General features: G+C 45.7%; 1 protein-coding gene across 1 annotated transcript in view; it reads right to left on the bottom strand.

Annotated features, from left to right (window-relative positions):
• LOC126108379 (polyhomeotic-proximal chromatin protein-like) overlaps positions 1-17,010 on the bottom strand; it is a 390,515-nt gene that overhangs the window by 100,752 nt on the left and 272,753 nt on the right. The window contains exons 4-5 of the mRNA XM_049913592.1: positions 8,422-8,592; positions 4,517-4,798 (exon numbers count right to left, since the gene is read on the bottom strand). Of these exons, the coding sequence (XP_049769549.1) occupies positions 4,517-4,798; positions 8,422-8,592 (453 nt within the window). The remainder of the gene's footprint in view (positions 1-4,516; positions 4,799-8,421; positions 8,593-17,010) is intronic.

The raw sequence follows: 17,010 nt of genomic DNA, 5'->3' as shown, positions 1-17,010 counted from the left end.
TAAGTTTCATACTAAAAACTAGTTTTGTGGGCTTGTATAAAAGTTTTTCTAAACATAAATTTCCACCTTTTTACTACTTTGTGTAGCTACGATTGTGCTGACGTTTTGTACCGACGTACTTTTGTCAGCAACTTTTTCTGGCAGTGAACAGAATGACATCTATCCACAGAAGTTCACAGACAGAGTACAGCTTAAAAACTGTTCTTCGAATTAGCGGCATTCAAAAAGTTGTACCAAACACTGATGCTTTATTGAAAAGCAAAGTAAGTTGTACTCACTGACATCCGGTATTTTTTTATGTTCAACTTGTGACTAAAACGTCAGTTTAAGCTTTATCCATAAACAAAATTCAACACACTACTGCAATTGTAAGAAACACCAAGTTTTAGACTTAGCTGCCCCCTGTTCATCCCTTCACCAATTAACAAAAATCTGAACTTCGTTTTATTCCCATTTCTCGTCAGTGCAACAGTTTAGAAAATAAATGTGTTGCAAAGGACAGTACCTGCTGTGAAGCATTACACCTCTGTGCAACTAACACGGACAGTCATACAACAGACTCGTTTCTGACAGTTTCACGGGCAGAGCTATCCTGCCTCGGTTCCTCCCCCTCCTCCCGCCACCCATCAGTCACTGCGATGTAAGCACGGGCCAGCCCGCAGGAGCCTGGTCTACAGTGACGTGCTGCACCACACAGGCTAGCCAGATCCTGCCCCGTCTGATACTAGTTTCCCTCACCTCTGAAGATGGGAACCTGCAACACATACTCACATCCCAACATCCTCCCAGGCTCAACCTCTGTTAACATATTTTCTATCACTTTTTTTCCATTATCATTAATTTCTTTCACATCCTTCTTTTTGTCATATCAGCTATCTACAGGCAATGCTATTTCGACTACACTGCTTTAACTTTAGCCCTGTTGTTGTTGTTGTTGTTGTTGTTGTTGTTGTGGTCTTCAGTCCTGAGACTGGTTTCATGCAGCTCTCCATGCTACTCTATTCTGTGCAAGCTTCTTCATCTCCCAGTACTTACTGCAACCTACATCCTTCTGAATCTGCTTAGTGTATTCATATCTTGGTCTCCCTCTACGATTCTTACCCTCCACCCTGCCCTCCAATACTAAACTGGTGATCCCATGTTCCCTCAGAACATGTCCTACCAACCGATCCCTTCTTCTAGTCAAGTTGTGCCACAAGCTCCTCTTCTCCCCAATTCTATTCAGTACCTCCTCATTCGTTATGTGATCTACCCATCTAATCTTCAGCACTCTTCTGTAGCACCACATTTCGAAAGCTTCTATTCTCTTCTTGTCCAAACTATTTACCGTCCATGTTTCACTTCCATACATGGCTACACTCCATACAAATACTTTCAGAAATGACTTCCTGACACTTAAATCTATACTTGACATTAATCTTCTACGCATTCCTTGCCATTGCCAGTCTACATTTTATATCCTCTCTACTTCGACCATCATCAGTTATTTTGCTCCCCAAATAGCAAAACTCCTTTACTACTTTAAGTGTCTCATTTCCTAATCTAATTCCTTCACCATCACCCGACTTAATTCGACTTCATTCCATTATCCTCGTTTTGCTTTTGTTGATGTTCATCTTATATCCTCCTTTCAAGACACTGTCCATTCCGTTCAACTGCTCTTCCAAGTCCTTTGCTGTCTCCGACAGAATTACAATGTCATAGGCAAACCTCAAAGTTTTTATTTCTTCTCCACGTATTTTTATACCTACTCCAAACTTTTCTTTTGTTTCGTTTACTGCTTGCTCAATATACAGATTGAATAACATCAGAGAGAGGCTACAACCCTGTCTCACTCCCTTCCCAACCACTGCTTCCCTTTCGTGTCCCTCGACTCTTATAACTGCCATCTGCCTTCTGTACAAATTGTAAATAGCCTTTCACTCCCTGTATTTTATCCCTGCCACCTTTAGAATTTGAAAGAGAGTATTCCAGTCAACACTGTCAAAAGCTTTCTCCAAGTCTACAAATGCTAGAAATGTAGGTTTGCCTTTCCTTAATCTTCCTTCTAAGATAAGGCGTAAGGTCAGTATTGGCTCACGTGTTCCAATATTTCTACGGAATCCAAACTGATCTTCCCCGAGGTCGGCTTCTATGAGTTTTTCCATTTGTCTGTAAAGAATTCGCATTAGTATTTTGCAGCTGTGACTTATTAAACTGATTGTTTGGTAATTTTCACATCTGTCAACGCCTGCTTTCTTTGGGATTGGAATTATTATATTCTTCTTGAACTCTCAGGGTATTTCGCCGGTCTCATGCATCTTGCTCACTAAATGGTAGAGTTTTGTCAGGACTGGCTCTCCCAAGGCTGTCAGTAGTTCTAATGGAATGTTGTCTACTCCCGGGGCCTTGTTTTGACTCAGGTCCTTCAGTGCTCTGTCAAACTCTTCATGCAGTATCATATTTCCCATTGCATCTTCATCTACATCCCCTTCCATTTCCATAATACTGTCCTCAAGTACATCGCCCTTGTATAGACCCTCTATATACTCCTTCCACCTTTCTCCTTTCCCTTCTTTCCTTAGAACTGGGTTTCCATCTAAGCTCTTGATGTTCATACAAGTGGTTCTCTTATCTCCAAAGGTCTCTTTAATTTTCCTGTAGGCAGTATCTATCTTACCCCTAGTGAGATAAGCCTCTACATCCTTACATTTGTCCTCTAGGCATCCTTGCTTAGCTATTTCGCACTTCCTGTCGATCTCATTTTTGAGACACTTTGTATTCCAACTTTAGCCCTATATTCCTAGATTTGTCTCCCTTCCTGTTCTTTCCTCCTTTTAGTCCACAGTTTGCATTTTTTAGTTTTGGCTTTTCTTAGAAACTGAAGAGCCCTCTGAGTTTCTTCTAGAATAATTTTTTTTCTAGATATCCTCCAGTGCTATCCCGACTTCTTACTGAACTAAATCTTGGTTTTCTCACTCAGAAAGTAGCACAAGATCTAGGGTCTGAACCTCGTATCATTTGTACCACCAAGGTGACTGTAGAAAATAATGCTCCTTTGAATGCTCTCCTTTCAATGCTGCTAACTGTTACTGATCTTTTCTGCCTCTGTATAGAGTTCACAGTTGTGTCCTCTTCTCGATGCACGATTTTCTTTGACACGACCTAGAATTTTCCTAAAGTAATTAGCTGAAAAGGACACAACATACTTTGATTTGTCTCCTCAATTGGGAAAAATGTGCCATTACTCATCTCATTTATATAGCAGCTGACTTATTCACAGGCCCAACCTTACTCAAAGTACATTGTTATAAACTACATTTGGTGTTTTCCTTTCAGATGCAAAGGTGAATAAGTTTGTGGTTATCCTACGCACAAAGATGCTACATGTAACTGCCTGAGTGAGAAACATAATTCTCTTACATGCAGTCTGAAACAATGGAATGTTTCCTCTTCTACTTTATCTACAATCACATTGTACATGGATTTATCAGAAATTGGATGCTTTCAAAGATGAATGCTAAATTAGCTGAAACCAGTGGAATTCATTATACGAATACTGACATGTCTTTCCTTTCCAGTTAATAATTCCAACTGTATGACATCTTTATAAGCTTTTTTGAGAGGGCATATCAGGAACACTGAACGATATAGGAATTCTGTCAGTTAGTTTACTCTTTCATCTCGATTCATAATATTGTATTCATAATACAGTATTTTTTCTTCCTCTGGTAACATATTCCGTATTTGCTAAAATTGTTCCCCTACACAACCATTCTTTGTTTACATAGTTTCTGTCTACAACAAATAACAGTTTTTTGACGAGTTGTTATTCTGCCTTTACTACATTGCACTACTCAATGGTTAAGATAATTCTGCTGGAGTAGAGATCAACACAACACGTGCCATCCCAAGTCATACTCCGTAGTAACATTTGGGAATACGTCCCAGTGCCCATCACAGTGTGCTAGCGACCACTTCAAACCTCAGTCTCGTCTTCACCAGTATTGCAGTCACTACGGCACAACCACAGTTTTGTACAATGGGGCAGGGGGAAAAAGGGACGGTCGAAGTGCTGTTTCCACTTTGCTAACACTTGGTGCATCCAGCCTTTTATTTATTTTCACTTTTGATGTATCACTATTTTCTATATTGCTTTCACATCTTCGTTCTCATCCCTGCCCTCCGTGTCACTGTTTCCATTCCCTCCCTACCCTCTCCTCGTTCTTAACAGCACTATTCATTTCCACATTACTGCTGACTCTGTCGCTGTCTTCCCCGTACTGAAGCTGACACTTCTTACTGATGTTCCACCTCTCACCTTATGCTTCCCCTATAGCCTCTCTCTTCATCTTTGCCTATCCTTGTCTTCCTCAAGAAGCTGCCTCTCATGCTGGGATGTGAGTGAGCTGCCCCTCCTTTCTGATCTTCCCATCCCCCAGGAAAGAACTACCGCTCACGAAGGCCAGGACCGCCCCGCGTCCTCTCACAAACTGCCAGTACCGGCAGTGCTCGGTATCCCCCCTGCCGCACTCACCCTGCCGTGCCCCCACTCGTGGACCTGCTGCGGGGCCGCGGCCTGGGGCTGGGGCGTCGCGGGCGCCAGCGGCTGGTGCAGCGTCGACATGGTGGTGATGGCGGGCGCTCCGGCCACCACCTGCGCCTGCTGCTGCGACGCCTGCTGCTGCGCCTGCTGCTGTGCCTGTTGCTGAGCCTGCTGTTGCTGCTGCGTCTGCTGTGCCTGCTGCAGCTGCTGCTGCTGCTGCGGGGTCGGCGCCGGCGCGATGGCCGTCGGCGTCTGCTGCATCGACACCGCCACCTGTCGGCAACGGCGTGCCGCGGGTCAGGCGGGCTCGCGGGTAGAGTGGCAGTCGAACGACTCTACTGACGAGCGTCACTCGTCCCGACGAGTGTACGAAACTACGATATTCGGAGTTTGGTCACTATTAATGCCAAAAATACTTCACTGCTATCTTCTGCGTTACTGACAGAGAAGATCTGTGAGGTCATTAATCTTGCCTATAAACTTTACATTAATCAATACTCGCACAGTTCTTACTTCTTTGCTACACCGGCTTTGAATTTTCAGTTATCATCAACGGTCCACAATAGTTCTCGGCCAGGGGCTGTGTCACGAGTTGGGCGGGAGGGAACGTATCCTCGAGGCTCCTACTAGATAAATACATTAAGTCTACTCCGGCTCTTAACTTGGGCCCTGGCGGGGGACCCAGTTGGGAGCCTCGAGGACGTGTTCATTCCTACCCTACTCTGATGCAGCCGACAGACGAGAAATATTGTGGGCTGTCGATAGTCACTGAAAAGTAAACTGGTGGAGCCAAAAAATACAAACTGTGCAAGCAATGAACAACATAAATTTTATAGCAAAAAACCGTTCAGCACACAGAATTTGGCACCATACAACCTCTTTCAGGGTAATTATTGTGATGACTCATTTAGTGGGGCCTTAATTGGGAGAAACATTTCAACTCGGTACATATTATTCTCGTGTCGGAAAGCCAACGCGGAAACCGGCTATGGACGACATTTGCAGTGAGAATAATATCTCCCTGGCTAATGGTCCCCAGACTACTGTGCAGTGACACTGTGTAGGTGGGAGGCAGGCTCAGCTGTGACAGCCTATGGGTTACCAGACATGGCACAGTAAACCTGGCTGCAGTAATGTTAGCTACAACACTTTCGTGGTACCGGGGGGAGTAACACGACTGTAGTAGCTCTGGGGCTACGAGGCTACTAGTGAACACAAAAAACCTGAGAGAAGACGAATAGAGCGGAGAGAGATTACAGAAGGTACACGACTAATCGGCAGGAAGAGGTTGGGGGTGCTACACGGAGCAGTCCAAAAGCTTAGAGGTGTAGCCATCACAATGCAAGGATAACTATCAAAGGAATACATGATAGTTAATTTTCGGCTGTGAGTGAGGATGTCTAATTAGCAGAAAACTCGACGATCCAAAGTTTTATTTTAAAGTTACTTTTTTCGAGAAGGGGCTCTGATGAGCCTTCTGCATCAATGCGAATGAAGATATGGAGTCAAAAATTACTGGAGAGTAATAAAACAGCTCTCCATTTCATTTATTTGACATTTCCACCCTATTACCTATTGTCTTCCTCTGCAAGTGTTTTTAAGTGTTTTGTTTTGTAGCCTTACTCGAATGTGCCTCACAGTCTTTATGTGTGCTATAGATGGAAGAAGACAGGCTTAGTGTTCCGTTTCAGTTATTAACTTTTGTCGGTTTAATTCTATTTATTGCTGTGTATGCTACAGCACTGATATCCTCACAATTCCGCGTTCTACGAACAGATGCTCGGTCTTTGGGCAAAGATCAGCACTGCCTTGTGATCTACATTTAGAAGATATCCCTTGTCCCAAGGTGTGAAACTCTTCCAGTGAGGATGGCTACCCAGCTAATCCAGTCAGCGGTATCAGAGGAAGGGGGGCGGGGGGGGGGGGGGGGCGAGTCTGAGACAGCTGAATGTGAATACCTTTACTTAGGTATTTGTGTAGTGGGATGCAAAGTGCCACCATGTTTTTAACATACTGCTCTGTGTAGCACGCACTTCACAAGCATGAAATTCTTTTCTGCAAAACGTGAATATGCTAACATCTAATGATGTAGGCTGAAGTGTGAAGAGTTTTCTGAAAGTGTCTGCTGGGAGTTTAGCCTTATACGGAAGTGAAACACGTAAGATAAAGAGCTCAGAGAAGAAGAGACTAGAATCTTCCCAAATTGTTTGCCAATGTACAATACTGAAGGTTTAGATGGACAGATGTAGTAGCCAATGCACAGGTACAGAGACCTACTGTGGACCAGTATCACTTTCCTGTGGCACACAAAGTTGTATATTGGGCCCTGAACACAGCAGCATAATAAGTACAATGCATCGTAAGTTTCTCAAGACAGCTGCAGGACTTGAAACATAGCCATATTACAAATCAAATAGGTGAAACCCTACCCATTACCTAGTGATCTGTTTTTGGGCATTTCTAGACACCATAAAATTAACCAAAAATAAGAGTGTAACAGCAATTTCTTTCTGAGGTAATGAACAACAAACGAAATTGTAAGATACAAAGTGACAGTTCGCGATAATTACAATGTATTATAAATACATCTCCAGTACATTACAGTAAGACTCTTTTCCCTGAACCCATTGTGCTGCCTGAATTTTACTCATATTGGCCCCATTTTATAGTCTTCAATATGCTGCCCCATTTTACTGCCTACATTTCATTTTGTCACTTTTTACTTCCCCATTTTACTTTTGTGGTACCACACATCAATACCACCTGTGGGTGTCACGAAGTTGGCAACAGAACTGGAAGTTTCTGTCAGTTGCTGACAGCGGTCGTGTGGGATGTCGTCGACCCAACAGTGCACGCCCACTGGTCCCCACTTCCTGCGGCTCTGCACTACTGGCAGTCCGCTCCTGCCGCCACAGTACAGGATGGCCAGTGGCAGCCGCGCAGCCCACTCGCTCTCAGAGCCCCTCGACCTACTCGCGGCTCTGAAACCGTCATTCGTGTTTCAGTACACAAAGCCTCTTCCCTGTTGACATTTGGACTCTGTTTCTAGCTGCATTATTTGCAATGAGTCTTCAAACACTTTAAGAAATAGAAGGTGAGTAAATCTTCTGTTTATTACATTATCTTGTTCACTAGGTGTTTCTGCTCCTGTCCAGCTTTCCTATGACAATAATTTCTGTACCACACTGTAGCTCATCTCTCCTTACCACTGTGTACTAAGTCATGCACAACATCTTTCTCCCATTTTACTGCCCCATTTAATTTTCTGAGTTTGCTGTCCTCTTTTTTTTTTTTTTGCCCTGTTTTACTTTGTTCACTGTTTTGTTGTCACATTTTACTTCTATTGGCCACACACCACTGGCCATATTTTACTTTTCCCGTTTTACTGCTCCATTTTACTGTCTGATTTTACTGCTCCCTCTTTACATGCCCCATTTACTTGTACGGGTGACATTTCATTGTTCCAGTTTTAGCTCTACTGGACACATCTTACTTTCTTCGATTTGACTGTCCCATCCTACTGTCTCAATTTGTAGTCTTCTTGTTACAAGTCCCCTTTTAATTGTACTGGTGACATTTTATTCTCCCTATTATAGCTGTACTGGCCACATCTCACTGGCCAAATTTTATGGTCTCCAATTTACTACTCCATTCCATTACTGTCTCATTTTCCTGCTCCATTTTTACATGCCCCATTTTACTTGTACTGTTGACATTTTACAGGTCCCACTTTACTTGTACGGCCACACTTCACTGGCCTCATTTTACTGTCATTCTATTGTCCTCTTTTAAGTGCCCCACTTTACTTGTACCGGTGACATGTAACTGTACCTATTTTAACTGTGCTGGCCACACCTGACAGCTTACTGTCCCCTGTGAACAGGCCCCACTCTGACCTGCTGCGCTATCTGCTGCATGCCGCTCGTGGGCACCATGACCGCCTGCTGCTGGTGGTGCTGCTGCACGGCCACCACCGCCTGCTGCTGCGCCGCCTGCTGCTGCGCCGCCTGCTGCTGCTGTTGCTGCTGCGCCGCCTGCCCGGCGCTGGCGTCGTGAGACAGCTGCACCTGCAACAGCGGTGGCCGGAGTGTTACGGGGGGAGCGGTACTGCGGGGACTGCCCTGTTCTGCGGGTGGAGGAACAGCACCGTACTCACTTCGGATCCTTAACTTGTATGCTGGACCGAGACACTTTGCTCTATGTGAAAATCTTCTAGGAACACGTGAAGCGGTAGTAGTCATTAGCAATTGTCAATAAAAGGCTAGAATTCACCATCACTTAAAATCTGATGTCATTATAGATGGAGCTGTCAAACAACAAAAAGGGGACCTCGATTTGTTCACAGTTCATTTAAGGAAGCACCCTCACATTTAACTCAAATAACAGAGGGAAACTGTAGAGACAAATTAGGATATAGTGGGTAGGAATTACAAGTTCCTGCAAATAATTACAAATTCACCTCCTCAGCCAGAGCATCATTTTGCCACATATTGGTTAGTGGTGGAATAAATCCAAACCTGCTCAGTCGATGTGGTATTTACCTAAATCTAGTGGTAATATGACTCACAACACGTTTGAAAATTTGACAGAGTACGCACGAAAAGTAAAAGAAGTCGACAAGTCACAGAACAAAGAATAACAAGAGAGACCTGAGTTCTCTAATGGAAGGTCAATGCATGCCTGAATAGTTAGGGGGACAGTGGAAGGAATGAAAGAATACTACAAGTGTCCAGTGAATCCCGTTTTATGACAACTTTTTCTGCTCATTATTGGCTACTCAGAGCAAGTGCATATCATGCAATTTATTTACATTCATGACTTAATGCAACATTATAACTGTTTCTCACGTCCTAGCTTCCAGAATCTTTTTAATTTGCAAATTCTTCTCCAACACAGTTCTTCTGACTACCTTTGCTCAAAATGGTTCAAATGGCTCTGAGCACTATGGGACTTAACTTCTCAGGTCACCAGTCCCCTAGAACTTAGAACTACTTAAATCTAACTAACCTAAGGACATCACACACATCCATGCCCGAGGCAGGATTCGAACCTGCGACCGTAGCGGTCGCGCGGTTCCGGACTGAGCGCCTACAACCGCTAGACCACCGCGGCCGGCTAGGAAAGTTTCACATTTCATTCATACGCACCAGTTTTTCAAGCATGAGATCGAAAAGTAGTAGTAGTACAAAATTTTTATATAAATTTGGAATCGTCTTATTCTTCCATAATTCGTGTGATGTGCCCGTTTCTTCTCCTTCCTCGTTCTAACAAACAACCTTGTCATCACCAATTCTGCAGCTATTCCTACCATTGTCAAAATTTGTTCGCCGATTAATTTCACTAACCCTGGCAGAAACACAGGTTTAGTTATACCGCGATTGTTTTCCGGTTAAGCGTTATCACGTGTTCGTAAAACATGTTTTCCGCGTTACTTCCAGAATAGAACTTAAGCAGCCGCTAGCCAGGGACAATACAACTGGTCCTTACTAGTGTAGCGATCCCGCCAAAAATTTTCCGTCAAAATTTAATTTCCTTGGATATAACGAGAAGATAATACGTCATCTTTCTCATCTCTTATTCCTGTTAGTCGTTTATTTCCTTTCTGGTAGTCTGAGTCTATGGATTTCGCTAGTAATTATAACAATGCTGATCATTAGCGCACCCAATCAACCACATAAACAAGCAGCGAATAGCATTCAGCCATTCGGGTTTATTCGGCTCAGTTTGTATATCCCCGTCCCCTTTTGTCTGCGGGAAAGTGTTTTATTTGTTGATTGCGACGAGGATTCCCCTGACAGACACATCACGGGCACTATGCGCGGATTCAAAAATCTACTTATCATTTGTTCAGAAATCAACTTAGAATGTGTTAAAAAATGTTCAAAAAGTAACTGAGATGCTTTTCAAAATCATACCAATAATCAACGGATCAACGTCCGTTGAGTGCTAGGCGTTTTCTGAAACAACGTTTTTTTTTTCCCTTCAAGAATATGAATTTGGCGCCCCCCCCCCGTCACACCAAATTGCCGCCCGGGACACATACCACAGGTTGCCAGTACAAGCATTTCACGAATGTACCGTGAATATCAGGAATCGGGTAAAATATCCAATCTCCGACATCGCTGCCGCCGGAAGAAGATCCTGCTAGAACGAGACCAACGACGACTGAAGAGAATCGTTCAGCGTGACTGAAGTGCAAACCTTCCTCAAATTGCTGCAGCTTTCGGTGCTGGGCGATGAACACGTGTCGGCGTGCGACGCATTCAACGAAACTTCATCAATACTGCCTCTCGGAGCTGAATGCCCACTCGTGTACCCTTGATAACTGCACGACACAAAGCTGTACGCCTCGCCTGGGCCTCTCACCACTAACATTGGACTGTTGGTGACTGGAAACACGTCGCCTGGTCGGACGAAATCTAGTTTGAAACTGTTTCGAGTAAATGGACGTGTATGGGTACAGAGACCGCCTCATGATTTCAGGTGTGCCGCAGGGGAGTGTCGTTGGACCGTTGCTATTCACAATATACACTCCTGGAAATTGAAATAAGAACACCGTGAATTCATTGTCCCAGGAAGGGGAAACTCTATTGACACATTCCTGGGGTCAGATACATCACATGATCACACTGACAGAACCACAGGCACATAGACACACGCAACAGAGCATGCACAATGTCGGCACTAGTACAGTGTATATCCACCTTTCGCAGCAATGCAGGCTGCTATTCTCCCATGGAGACGATCGTAGAGATGCTGGATGTAGTCCTGTGGAACGGCTTGCCATGCCATTTCCACCTGGCGCCTCAGTTGGACCAGCGTTCGTGCTGGACGTGCAGATCGCGTGAGACGACGCTTCATCCAGTCCCAAACATGCTCAATGGGGGACAGATCCGGAGATCTTGCTGGCCAGGGTAGTTGACTTACACCTTCTAGAGCACGTTGCGTGGCACGGGATACATGCGTACGTGCATTGTCCTGTTGGAACAGCAAGTTCCCTTGCCGGTCTAGGAATGGTAGAACGATGGGTTCGATGACGGTTTGGATGTACCGTGCACTATTCAGTGTCCCCTCGACGATCACCAGTGGTGTACGGCCAGTGTAGGAGATCGCTCCCCACACCATGATGGCGGGTGTTGGCTCTATGTGCCTCAGTCGTATGCAGTCCTGATTGTGGCGCTCACCTGCACGGCGCCAAAGACGCATACGACCATCATTGGCACCGAGGCAGAAGCGACTCTCATCGCTGAAGACGACACGTCTCCATTCGTCCCTCCATTCACGCCTGTCGCGACACCACTGGAGGCGGGCTGCACGATGTTGGGGCGTGAGCGGAAGACGGCCTAACGGTGTGCGGGACCGTAGCCCAGCTTCATGGAGACGGTTGCGAATGGTCCTCGCCGATACCCCAGGAGCAACAGTGTCCCTAATTTGCTGGGAAGTGGCGGTGCGGTCCCCTACGGCACTGCGTAGGATCCTACGGTCTTGGCGTGCATCCGTGCGTCGCTGCGGTCCGGTCCCAGGTCGACGGGCACGTGCACCTTCCGCCGACCACTGGCGACAACATCGATGTACTGTGGAGACCTCACGCCCCACGTGTTGAGCAATTCGGCGGTACGTCCACCCGGCCTCCGGCATGCCCACTATACGCCCTCGCTCAAAGTCCGTCAACTGCACATACGGTTCACGTCCACGCTGTCGCGGCATGCTACCAGTGTTAAAGACTGCGATGGAGCTCCGTATGCCACGGCAAACTGGCTGACACTGACGGCGGCGGTGCACAAATGCTGCGCAGCTAGCGCCATTCGACGGCCAACACCGCGGTTCCTGGTGTGTCCGCTGTGCCGTGCGTGTGATCATTGCTTGTACAGCCCTCTCGCAGTGTCCGGAGCAAGTATGGTGGGTCTGACACACCGGTGTCAATGTGTTCTTTTTTCCATTTCCAGGAGTGTACATAAATGACCTGGTGGATGACATCGGAAGTTCACTGAGGCTTTTTGCGGATCATGCTGTGGCATATCGAGAGGTTGCAACAATGGAAAATTGTACTGAAATGCAGGAGGATCTGCAGCGAATTGACGCATGGTGCAGGGAATGGCAACTGAATCTCAATGTAGACAAGTGTAATGTGCTGCGAATACATAGAAAGATAGATCCTTTATCATTTACCTACAAAATAGCAGGTCAGCAACTGGAAGCAGTTAATACCATAAATTATCTGGGAGTACGCATCAGGAGTGATTTAAAATGGAATGATCATATAAAGTTAATCGTCGGTAAAGCAGATGCCAGACTGAGGTTCATTGGAAGAATCCTAAGGAAATCCAGTTCGAAAACAAAGGAAGTAGGTTACAGTACGTTTGTTCGCCCACTGCTCGAATACTGCTCAGCAGTGTGGGATCCGTACCAGATAGGGTTGATACAATATATAGAGAAGATCCAACGGAGAACAGCGCGCTTCGTTACAGGATCATTTAGTAATCGCGAAAGTGTTACGGAGATGATAGATAAACTCCAGTGGAAGACTCTGCAGGAGAGAAGCTCAGTTGCTCGGTACGGGCTTTTGTTAAAGTTTCGAGAACATGCCTTCACCGAAGAGTCGAGCAGTATATTGCTCCCTCCTATGTATATCTCGCGAAGAGACCGTGAGGATAAAATCAGAGAGATTAGAGCCCACACGGAGGCATACCGAGAATCCTTCTTTCTACGAACAATACGAGACTGGAATAGAAGGGAGAACCGATAGAGGTACTCAAGGTACCCTCCGCGACACACCGTCAGGTGGCTTGCGGAGTATGGATGTAGATGTAGATGCAGATGTAGACACACCATTATAAATCCGAAATGGACTGCGACGGATTGATCGATTCCAAATCGACTGCTTCAGTCGAATCCTGCTTTATTCGCCATAATCTAATTTCTGCGTAGTCATAAGTTGGTTCTGATAGACATTTTTGTCCACGACAATGACATGGACTCTCCCCACTTCTGTTTAACATTAAGTTCGACAAAGTCATCTGAGAATGGGGGTGTTATGTACATAGTTCCGCGTAGTCAGTGCGTACACAATTTTCCCACTAAGCACAACAGCGTAGGCGTAGCTCTCGTCCGTCTCTGCACTACGAGATGGCGCTGCCTTAGAGACGGACCAAATTCTGCTTCCGCCGATCCGCATATTAATATGTAACGCAGCCAAGGAGATTGCTGCTAACGTAGAAGCTTTTCTCCTTGCGGATCACACTCGCGCAGTGATACCTGAACGCTCGAGGTATTATAACGAGTGTAGAGACCTCCGATTAGTCAGTCTGCATTTATCTGTACCAGTCTATAGTCAAGTTTCAGTGTGCGCCTAATAAGATTACCGTATTCCTGTACATAGCCACGAAGAGAAATGTATAGACACTTTGTCAAGTATCAGAGATATGTGAGAATAAGATTAACGTACCGAGACCAAAGGAACTTCAGATTGTGAATTGTAAACAGCATGCAGAATCAAGTTACATAATGTCTATATTTTTTATTATTTTAATAAATGTGTGTGAAAATTAATCACGTTCTGTTTAAAGTTGGTCACCATCAATCTGCTACTCTAAGCGTGCAAGTGGCATTTCTATGATCTGCCCTAATGGCAGAAGGTAAACACGCCACGATAAGACCACGAGACATATTGCTGACACTCGCCTACTTCGTTAGAGCGACAAGTCAAATAATCTGAGGGTGTGTGTACCGAAGGTCTTACAGTATGCACACCACAGGGGGAAACAAATCGACGGTAGAAACATTGGGACCTCAGAACAAGAGAATCAAAGTGAAGCGCCTGCATTTTGCTGATGGTGAATCTATCTCCACTAAGAATAGTGAGGAAACCAAGTATGCCGTAAAGAAGTTATAATACGAGATAGCGTGAAAGACAGGCCTCCAAATATCATGTTTTGGATTTTGATAGAAAAATTACAGGAAAATATCAGAAGATCACCAGTACAAAGGAAATATGGGGCAATATCACATGCCTTTCTTTTCTTTCTTTCTTTATTTCGCTTATGCCACAGTCCCGCAGCGATCGCAGGGTCGGCGTGGTTACAACGGATGTGGCATGTTAATGTTTAAGGGGAGGCCGGATGCCCTTCTTGCCGCCACCCCGTACCCCCGGGACAGAATCAGTGTACCCCAAGTGTCTGCGTCTAGTGCAAATCGTGAAACACTGCGGACGTGTTTCAAATGTCTGCAACGCGTGTAACTGAGGCGGAACGTGGGGACCAGCCCGGTATTCACATAGCGGGATGTGGAAAACCGCCCAAAAGCCACACCAGGCTGGCGGGGACACCGGCCCTCGTCGTTAATCCGCCGGGCGGATTAGATCCGGGGCCGGCGCGCCTACCCGAGTCCAGGAAGCAGCGCGTTACCGCGCTCAGCTACCCTGGCGGGTCAGGGGCAATTCCACGTGTGTCGTCATTTAAATTCCGGTATCTTGGACAAATAATGGAACCGTCTGAACTAAACAGTAAAGCCAGTTTAGAAAGTGCGACCAGAACGCACGTAGCGCACAGAGCAGCATGGAATCGCTACAATAAAGTCCGCCCCCGGTAGCTGAATGGTCAGCATCAAGGATTGTCAATCCTCTGGGCCAGGGTTCGATTCCCGGATGGGTGGGGGAATCTTCCCCGCCCAGGGACTGGGTGTTGTGCTGTCATCATCATCATCATCATCCTATCATCCTCGTCGACCGCCAAGTCGCGCAAGTGGCGTCAAATTGAAAGACTGGCCCCCGGCGAACGGTCTGCCCGGCGAGGGGCCCTAGCCACAGAATTAAATAAAAATAACCTAGAATAAACGTGTGATATCCCGTAATGCGAGATTTCAGCATTACAAGGCTGTTCTCTTTCCTGAACCAGTGTATGCCTTGGGCCCTACAGTTCTGGGAGGCCGTTCAAAGCCGGCCGTAGTGGCCGAGCGGTTCTAGGCGCTACAGTCTGGAACCGCGCGACCGCTACGGTCGGAGGTTCGAATCCTGCCTCGGACATGGATGTGTGTGATGTCCTTAGGTTAGTTAGCTTCAAGTAGTTCTAAGTTCTAGGGGACTGACGACCAGAGATGTTAAGTCCCATAGTGCTCAGAGTCATTTGAACCAAGACCGTTCAAAATTTGATGAAATTGGAAAGGAAGACCGAAAAATTCTGACGCCAATTTATGCTCTCACTAATGTAAATAGCCTATTGATTAGAAGAAAAACCACGGGCCAATACAGAGCACTACACAGGTTATACGTAGAAGACGCTTGCAGTTCTATGGTCACATCCACAGAATGAACAACATTAGGGGGGAAAAAAACCGTTGCTGCAACATTGACAGAAAAAAATCATAACGCCAAGGAGGAGTTGTCCGACAGAAACAAAAGTTGGTATGAAACATCTTTGCTCCAAACACACAGTCTAACGGTCGTGAGAGTTAATTTTTTTTTATGTTGGACGTCTCTTCCCTATTACGTGATAATACAAAACGAGCTGCCCTTTTTTGCACCCTTTCGATGTCCTCCGTCAATCCCACCTGGTAAGGATCCCACACCGCGCAGCAATATTCTAACAGACGACGAACGAGTGTAGTGTAAGCTGTCTCTTTAGTGGACTTGTTGCATCTTCTAAGTGTCCTGCCAATGAAACGCGACCTTTGGCTCGCCTTCCCCACAATATTGTCTATGTGGTCTTTCCAACTGAAGTTGTTCGTAATTTTAACACCCAGGTACTTGGTTGAATTGACAGCCTTGAGAATTGTACTATTTATCGAGTACACGAATTCCAACGGATTCCTTTTGGAACTCGTGTGGATCACCTCACACTTTTCGTTATTTAGCGTCAACTGCCACCTGCCGCACCATACAGCAATCTTTTCTAAATCGCTTTGCAACTGATACTGGTCTTCGGATGACCTTACTAGACGGTAAATTACAGCACCATCTGCGAACAACCAAAGAGAACTGCTCAGATTGTCACCCAGGTCATTTATATAGATCAGGAACAGCAGCGGTCCCAGGACGCTTCCCTGGGGAACACCTGATATCACTTCAGTTTTACTCGACGATTTGCCGTCTATTACTACGAACTGCGACCTCCCTGACAGGAAATCACGAATCCAGTGGCACAACTGAGAGTATACCCCATAGGCCTGCAGCTCGATTAGAAGTCGCTTGTGAAGAACGGTGTCAAAAGCTTTCCTGAAATCCAGAAATACGGAATCAACTTGAGATCCCCTGTCGATAGCGGCGATTACTTCGTGCGAATAAAGAGCTAGCTGCGTTGGACAAGAACGATGTTTTCTGAAACCACGCTGATTACGTATGTTCCTCCTGCGATACTGCAGGAAGACTTGGCAGGAATTTTTTTTTTTGTTTTGTTTTGGTTTTAGGGCGCAAAACTGCTATGGTCATTAGCGCCCGGTCTGTGACTTAGGAAGCAGTAAAAAACCGAAAACGGAAACCAGCAGCAATGGGA

The sequence above is a fragment of the Schistocerca cancellata genome, chromosome 11 (assembly GCF_023864275.1).
Source record: "Schistocerca cancellata isolate TAMUIC-IGC-003103 chromosome 11, iqSchCanc2.1, whole genome shotgun sequence".
NCBI classification, from domain to species: Eukaryota; Metazoa; Arthropoda; class Insecta; order Orthoptera; family Acrididae; genus Schistocerca; species Schistocerca cancellata.
The sequence above is the reverse complement of the archived record's forward strand: the minus strand, read 5'-3'. Positions and strand labels throughout refer to the sequence as shown.